We start from the raw sequence: 9,617 nt of genomic DNA on the forward strand, positions 1-9,617 counted from the left end.
AAAGAATTCATAATTTCGACAAGCAGCAGTTCTTCACCAAAGCAAAACATGCAAAAAGGGGGAACATTCAAAGGAAACAAAGTAAAAGAAAGAATATTGTCTTCCAAGAGGTGCAGGACTGAAGGAGTAAATTAAAGATTTTTTTAGTTGCATTGAACTATGTAGCACAATATTACTTTTTGAATATTTATTAGTACTTAATTTATCTCATTTGGATTAGAAATGTTAAGAAACTCCTATTTTCTGCCTCTATTGGTTTATCTGTCCAAAAAAATAATTTTTTGTGCTATCCAAAAAATCAGCTTTATCAAAATATATTTGCTGATTAAATATATTTCTCATCGCATGAAATTTCCATGCATCCTGCTAGTTTATACTTAAAATTCAGTTAATCTGAAATCAAGGGACTTAATTTAACTAAGACTTTCTGTACATAACTTCATCTAACTTTAACTAAGAATTACTGTATATATAACTTTTACTGGTGAATGGATGTTAAACAATGAAATGTATGTAGATATTTTCTATGAAAATCAGAATAAGTTAATGAAAAAAACTTATCTTGATGTGCTGCTTTTTGAAAATGCCTCCTTTCAGTGTTTAGCAACAGTGGCTACTTACATTAAGTTGCCTGCAAAGGAAGTTTATTGTGAAGCAATTGTTGCGCAGTCTCCAACTGCATTTCTTCTGAACCAGTATAGCTAGAGTTCGTTAGCAGAAAAAAAATTCTGGATGATTGGAAGCAGAAAGACTTTTCTTTCAGAGTTTTTCTTGTCTATCCCTACTATTTAACCCATGGTTGGAGTGAGAATATTTACTTTATACTTTTCTCAATAGATCAGAAACAAAACTCTAACATGGCCTGCCAGGCACACATTCAAGGCCTATAAGCATTATGCCATGTCACTAACATACCATTTAAGACCTTCGTATAAAAGTCAGTTAAAAAAATCATAAAAAATTATAAAAATAAAAGGGGAAGACAATTGAGAAACAACAATTTCTTATCTATGTATCTATTTGCATTATCTGTCTGTGTGAAGAGCGTTCTCTATCAAACTATTCTGTCAATTTTTGGTCTATAAAATTAAAACATAGGGGATTTGAACCTGTGGAACAAATTTGATTTGTTTTTTTTTTAGCTGGTAAAAATAGCTGCTAATGGGTCAAAATTGAAAAAAGTTGGAACTTGGCAGGCATAAGTCAACTGGATGTGTTATTTCTACACATGTGCAAATATACATTTATAACTTTTTTCTGAAGTTTTTATATGGATTTAGATAAGACAATAATGAATATGTTTTGGTTTCAATTCTAGCTGATCGCACCTAAGTCCTATATATTTTTTAACTTTTGAAAATAACTACTATTGGGTAAAATATAATAATCAATAAAGTATTGATTCTATAATGATAAATCTGAAATCTGCATAACTTCAAATATATACAAGCTTATTTTACAACAGGGGCATGCCCGGTGGCTGCTACTATATATTGGGTACAATATAATAATATAATATTCAGTAAAGAATTGACTCCATAACAATGAATACGAAATCTGCATAAATTAAAATATCATATTTAAGCGTATTTTATGACCGGCAAACGCCAAGTGGGCTACTAGTATGTATATATATATATATATATATATATATATATATATATATATATATATGTGTGTGTGTGTGTATATAATCTAATGTTCATCATTTGGTTTATTAATTTCAAGTTAATAATTCAGTTCAGTTTTAATTTCAATGATTTCTTATTTCTGATGACCACTCAGTTTTTCCACCCAGACCAAGTACTTTTAATTTTCTTTAAGTAGAATTTAAATACTCTATTTTTAAAGAATTTTTCTTATTTCATTAAAACATTCGTAAATTAAAACCTAGAAGAATTGAATAAAATGATGAATAGACAAAAAACGATGTTGTTTAATCAAACTTGTTTACAATATGTCTTATCTGTGCTCTTCAATTTTGTTTATATATATATATATATATATATATATATATATATATATATATATATATATGTATATATATACACACCCACACACCCATGCACACACACACACACACACACACACACACACACTAGTGGGGGTCCCCGGCATTGCCCGGATGTGGAGAGGTTTTCTGATAAGGGTATTGATCAATGGAGCCCTAAAAAATGTTTCAAAATACCATAAAAAAATGAAAATAGCAGCAAGTACTCATGCGAGTGCCCCCCCCAAAAAGTACTAGGCAAACAGGCAGGCTCAAACCTGTAATGCTCAGAGTAAAAGGAAATGAAAAAAGCGAACGGTTTAGTTGCCGCGCCCACCATGACATACAATATCTCCACCACCATTCAAGATAAGTTTCAGCATTGCAAGGTGTATGATGACTTTGCAAAAATGTTGATGAAAAAAAATGACTCCTCCTTGTAAAAAAAACAGCCCAGTTGACAGTCAAAGAATTGTTTTGGGCCAATTTTTGGATATTTGTTGTCAGAGAGACTGACCTTTCAAACGAGACCAATTTTGTCAGTATTCGTCGTGTGTCAGTTTTTGACAGACACACGCACACACTTTGCCTTTTATATTATAGAAGATATATATGTGTGTGGTATAAGGAAGAGGAAAGACCAATTCAATTGAATTTTACAGTAATAACCAATCAAGGTCAGAGGCCAAATGCAGATGAATAAAAAAAAAAAAGGGATGTATTTATTTAAATAGGAAATTCATGCATCTATCATTTAATGAAAGCACACACATAAAACCAAATTTATATTTAACATGTGTATGAAAGCACACACATAAAACCAAATTTATATTTAACATGTGTATGAAAGCACACACATAAAACCAAATTTATATTTAACATGTGTATGAAAGCACACACATAAAACCAAATTTATATTTAACATGTGTATGAAAGCACACACATAAAACCAAATTTATATTTAACATGTGTATGAAAGCACACGCATAAAACCAAATTTATATTTAACATGTGTATGAAAGCACACACATAAAACCAAATTTATATTTAACATGTGTATGAAAGCACACGCATAAAACCAAATTTATATTTAACATGTGTATGAAAGCACACACATAAAACCAAATTTATATTTAACATGTGTATGAAAGCACACACATAAAACCAAATTTATATTTAACATGTGTATGAAAGCACACACATAAAACCAAATTTATATTTAACATGTGTATGAAAGCACACACATAAAACCAAATTTATATTTAACATGTGTATGAAAGCACACACATAAAACCAAATTTATATTTAACATGTGTATGACTGTTGACATGCAAGAAATGCATATTAACTTCAGAGAAAACTGTAACTTCTGAAAGGAACTGTGCTCGAAGTGTGTAAGCGGGTGCATATAAATCAACTGTGTGACATGGCAAGTGATTAGTCAGTGACACCAAGAAATCCTCTTCCACCACAACAGAATAAAACTTCTTTTTTTCTGTGTGTGTCTTGCATCAAACTGAATTTCCATGGACAGAGCCTTGTTGGAACACATAACTGCAAGACTGTTTCCCTGCTGATTAAAACTTAGCCATCTTCAAATCCAATATCAGCAAATTCTAATTGATAAATAATCAAACACAGTTTGTAAAATCAATCAATTTTAGTACTCCCAGAGTGTTCCTCATCTTTCAGGTGACAATCGTTCAGTCTCAGTAATCCATATCCTTGAGTAGGTCTTGGCCTTGATAAATGATGACCTAGTATTTTTTAAAAATCGCTGGTGATCATTTCTGCTTGTTAGATTTATATTTGAAATGTCAACATTATCGATAATATTCAGAAAAATAATTTAGTCACTCAATCTAAACATTTTGTAATAACCTTATTTTAGTGTGTGGGATGGGCTGCATTTAACTGGCTACCCTGTTTTCTTTTTGTTAACTATTTTCTTCTTTCTCTTTTTCAGATGTATCGTTTAACAGTTAGAGCAAGTAAAGATACAGTGCCAACAGAAATTTGTAACCTGCTCGAGTCTCAGTTTTAGTAAGAATTGAATAGAGAGGAAGTAAAAGAAACTAGAACAAAAAGGAAATACCTAGGAAAAGAAAATAAAAAACATGGAAAAGGGAGACAACTGCTGAGCAGTCACCATTCCAGTGGGAGGAGGAAGAAGAGGAGAAGGATGAGGAGGATGACAGTTACTTGGTTTCTTTGAGACACACCAAGAAAAGGGAAAGAAAATTTTTTTTTAAAAAGCGTTCATCCTTCCTTCCTAATTTCTGCTACCACCACCACTATAACTACTTCTATTACAAACAACTTCCCACCCACCCAAACCACCTCCTCACCCCCATAAGCCCTATTTCAGAAGAAAAAACAAGATGGCTGCATGAAATACTGTTATATATCTTTTTTGAAGAAGAAAAGGAAGGAAAAAGATTATTTGAAGAGATTCTTTGCATATTTTGCTCACTGCTCAGTCCACCTGCTCAGTGTGGTTTCTTTGTATAAAGGGGGCTTACTCTCATTAAGTCTCAAATCAGTGAAAAAAATGAATTAAATTGTTAACAGAAATATTGATAGTTTTTAATACTTATATATATATATATATATATATATATATATATATATGCATAGAGAGAAAGAAACCTAAAAAATATTGATACCGTCACTCAAAATAACAACAGGAAAAAATGATTTTGACAAAAGCAGCAAAAATGTTTGTGTATATGTAGAGACTGTGTTTGCCCAGCTGTTATGTGAAATAACTATGATAGATTTGTCATAATTTCTGTTGTTTTTGATTCTTTTTTATTATTACTATTATTATTTAGAGTTGACAGCTAATTAATAAAAAAAATTACGTACCCCTCCCTTTATTTCAACAAAAATCTTTGTACTTTTTATGTAGTTCAGTTGTCTTGTGTTTTTATGTAAGCTATTTTTTTCTATACTTATTTTTCTTAGAAACAAAAGGGTACTGCTCCACTCTTTCTCTTTCATCTGATTGTATGAATATAATTCCCATACAGTAAGAGACTGGCATTGTGTGTGTGTGTGTGTGTGTTTGTTTACTTGAAGGGGATGTTAGGAAGATATAGAGGCAAGCTACATTTAGATTGTTTATTGAAATTATGAATCAAATTATAAATCTTTCCATCATTATTATTTTTTCTAATTTTTTAGATCCCTCTTCTAAAAGCCTGTAGAGATTATCAATGAAAGTGGATGTACCCATGCGTTCATACACATGTACGCACAATAACAGATTGCCAATCACTTGAAAGAAACAGAGGAGAAAAGGCAAAGTTTGGTGGACGTGGGAGAACACATATCGAGTCAAATGTAAATATGAGCCTACAATAAAAAGAAAAAAAAAACTCATGAAATGTTCTCCTCTGGAGATTACCTGTATGTATGGATTTATTGGCATTAAAAACATTTATTATAATGGACTAAAATTTTCTACTTTAGATTTAATTTTAAACAAATGGGGGAAACATATAATTATTTGGACAATCTCTCTTTCAGAGAAAAAGTTTTATTAGTTATTAAAATCTGCTTAGAAAATTTAGATAAATTTATAAGAGTTCATCTGCGGAAAAATAAATAAAATTCTTTTTTAAAACTAATTTGATTGCAAAAATCTCTTACTATTATATCATGAGGATTTTTTTTATTTTTCTTTGCTTTTATCCCCCCCCCCCCATCCCAATTATAAAGATGACATACTTCCTAATTTAGGTGATAACAGCAAGTTTTTAAAAGCTGTTGCCAAACAGAGAAGGAAGGGGGAAAATATTCTCATAGCATGCAGATGATGTTCACCAACTTCCGGACCAACAAACATTGGAGAGATAGGTAATCATTTTGTTTTAAGGAAGGTCAAGCTTTGATGTATATTATTGGGTAAATAATCACAAACTCTTATATACTCTGCCATAAAAAAGTGAATATTTCCTTAAACAGGTATGCACATACATAAAATAAATGAGCTTAAATGATATATATATATATATATATATATATAAATGAAAAAACTGTAGATAATTTTTTCCCTCCCTCGTCATTACACCCCCCCCCCTAAAAAAATTTAAAAAAAATAATGTTTTTGATTCAGGTAAATTTTTTGTCATTTTCCTTGGCTGTGTTTAAGTGAGAGTTCCGGCATCATTCCACGAAACAAAACAAATCAACATTAAATTCTTGGCCATGGTTTCAAAATATCAAAAGAAATCTTTTTTTTTTTTTTTTTTTTTTTTTTGAAAGTCATCATTATTATTATTATTTTAATAAGTTTATTTTGTGCTGCATTGTGTTATTCAAACAGACCTTAGAACATATATAACTTAACTGGTTTAAAAGAAAAAAAAGAAATGTTATGGTGAGCAGAAAAGTCAGTGATAAATGTTGTACCTTTTGTCTGGTGATGGCAGTATTTCCACTGTATTCTTGTACATAGCCAGTTTCTCTTTGTTACATCATGACAATGATGATGATGATTTTATCTATTTCAATGTAAAAATGGAAGACAAAAGAAATTATACCAATTATATAAAACTGACATTGACATTTAGTTGTAGCTTTCATTTCCTTCCTCTTGTCCTCTTCCTTTTATTTACTTAGTAAACACATATATGTATATATATGTATGTATGCGCGCACACCCATCTATATATTTACACATATATACCCACATATATATATATATATATATATATATACACACACAGACACATGTATACACACATGCGTGCACACACATCTATATATTTACGCATGTATACACACATCTATACACTTACACACACACACGCAACAACAATAAATAGTTAATAAGGGTTTATTTTAATACTTTACTGCAACTTCACAGTTCTGATGAACAAATTGTATTTTTATCTGAATATACAGATCTGTGAGATCAGTGTACATGTCTGATGATCAGATCGTCTGTGATGCTGCAATGAATTAAGAAAAAGCTGCTTTTAATTATTTTTGTTTGAAAACTTTAAAAAACTCAAACACAGTTACTTATAATTTACTTTAAGTGTTAATGCAAATTGTTAGTTTTCTTGCCCCCCCCCCCCAACTCTTTCTTGATTTAGAGGCTCTCTATGATGATGTTGATGCTTCCACTGGACACTGAACAGATTTAACAAATATAAGCATTCAAAAAAAATATTAATTATTGAATTTAACACGAATCCTAATTTTGAATGCGTGAATAAAAGTCATTGTTTTTTTTTATTTTTTGTTTTTTAGTGCAACCGAAAAGAAATTAAAAAATAAAACAAATTAAAATGTAAAATCCATACACTTCATTAAATGACTAATACTCTTTTGTTGTTTTTTATTTATTTTGCTTGATTTCATTTTTATGTTTCACATTATCTGAAACTTTACATTTGTGTTAAGATATATATAAAAAATAGTAAAAGTATATATTTTTTTTTATTTTATTATGATAAAAATGTTTCAGAGCATAATAACATCCTGTCTGAATCTGCCAATCAACAGAATAAGAGTTAGTTTGAAGAATTGAGCTGACGGAGGGGAGGGAGCTTCCTGTCAAGTTTGACTAATGTATAGTCTGTTAAACTCATAATTGTTATGTATCAGTTATAATAATTTTTTTCTTTGTAGTTTGATGAAAGAATTAATAGAACCATGCAAACTTCCACATTCTCGTCTCTTGCTTGATTTGTATCTCGGATCTTTGATAAGGAATTTCAACTGAATATATTCATAGTTCTTATTTTTAAAGCTTTGCTTTCCTTGAATATGTTTGTTATCTGTCAGAGATATATATATATATATATATATATATATATATATTGAAAAGTAACTCCCTATTTGTATTATTTGGATTCATTGGATGACTGTTCTTATATTTAGTGTCATTTTCACAACGTTTTGATCGATGTAACTTCTGACCTTCTTCAGGTGTATTTTATTAAACTTGGAAATGTTTCTGTTGAACTGAGGAATTTCGAACGGAACACTTTATTTACTTCATAGGGTAGCATGCCTCATTCCAGCAGCCATAATTGGGTAGAAGTCCTAAGTAATTTGCGTATTTTTTGTTGCCCATACTGAGAATTGGACCTTTAAGAGAATATCACTTTTACAATTAATTTTTCCAAGTACTCTAACCAATGTGCCATGGATCCGAGTTCAACACAAACATTCTCAAGTTCAACAAGATACACCTGAAATGAAAAAGTTACATCGACCAAAACATTGTCAAAAATTACAGTCAAAATGAGAACGGTAATCCATTGTATTCAAATAATACAAATAATGAATCCTCATCTAAAAAATTCCGAACCTCAACTCATTATTATTAACTCATTATTATTAGGTTTAATTAACTCATTATTATTAGGTTTAATTCTTACAAGAAGTATCGAATGAGGTTGTACTTAGGATTGAATATGGATCTAACATTCGCAACCAGCTTTAACTAATGAGTCACCACTTAGCAAAGTTAAAACGCATTGAAGGATAACAATAAAATGGATTAACAATTAAATGATGAATATTTGCAGAGGATGTACCACATACCATTCTCTCAAAACAATGCAAAAAGTAGACTTTATCTGAAACATTTTGTTCTTTAGTTTACCTCTACCCCACATCATTTTATGATTGATGTGTCTGACGTTTTTTTTAATTTATTTTTTATTCGATTTGGAGTGAATGATATACAGAGATTGTCGATCCATCTTATATTTACTCTTATCTTGAGTGCATTTTTAGTTTTCATAAGTAGGGACTTTTTTTTCTTTTTTACACGAATGACAACATTGTAAGCTTGAAAACTGGGTTGGTGCTCATATTAAATTAAATTCTAAAACTCCATGCTGTACATTTTCTTATCATATGTCTTGTATTTTATTTCAGTAATAAATTACGATCACTTGATAATATACTCTCTCATTTTTATATATAATATATATATATATATATATATATTAGTCAATAGGTATGCACTAAATGGACGGGGGCGGTAATTAATGTGAATTCGATGCAGTAGTAGTATTAATACAGTCTTTTTTTATATGTAACAGGTGACAACTGATTTCTTTTTCAAGTTTAAGATTTTGTAATTTAAATAGAATAAAAAAAATATATAAACGCAACAATAGAACCCAACTCTAAAAATTCAACAAATTTTGTTTTTCTTAAGTGGAATATTTTTTATTTTAAAATACTGTCATAAATACTGATTGGTTAAATTAAATATTGCCAAAACAAAAAAAGAGTGTGATACTAGTGTTGGATTTATTTACAAAATCTTTAAGCAAAGATCAAAATCTGGAGTGTGCTGAGATCACTTTTTTTATAGTTGACTCTCCACTTTTACTTTTAACGTATTGACAGGTTAGCTTAGAAGCTAAGTGTAGCACCTGTTCTGATACTACATTTTATATTTCCATACTCAGTCAGTAAAGCAAACTCCATCTAGGCTGAAGCCATTTTTATTTTTGTCTCAATCCAGAGTGCCTTTTGGGGGAGCTGGATTTTTCCCAATGTTCAAAAAAAAAAAAAAAAAAAAACGACCCCCTGTCTAATTTTTCTGTTTGTGTGGAAGCAAATAAGAACAAGTTAAAAATGGAATCAATAT

General features: G+C 30.1%; 1 protein-coding gene across 1 annotated transcript in view; it reads left to right on the forward strand.

The window, feature by feature from the left end:
• LOC145293169 (AP-2 complex subunit alpha-2-like) overlaps nt 1–4,370 on the forward strand; it is a 234,228-nt gene extending 229,858 nt beyond the window's left edge. Inside the window, exon 24 of the mRNA XM_080139634.1 lies at nt 3,957–4,370. Coding sequence (XP_079995760.1) covers nt 3,957–4,034 — 78 coding nt within the window. The 3' untranslated portion in view covers nt 4,035–4,370. The remainder of the gene's footprint in view (nt 1–3,956) is intronic.
• Nucleotides 4,371–9,617: the final 5,247 nt, after the last annotated feature.

Source organism: Euprymna scolopes, chromosome 14 (assembly GCF_053919585.1).
Source record: "Euprymna scolopes isolate OS-2025 chromosome 14, ASM5391958v1, whole genome shotgun sequence".
Classification (NCBI taxonomy): domain Eukaryota; kingdom Metazoa; phylum Mollusca; class Cephalopoda; order Sepiida; family Sepiolidae; genus Euprymna; species Euprymna scolopes.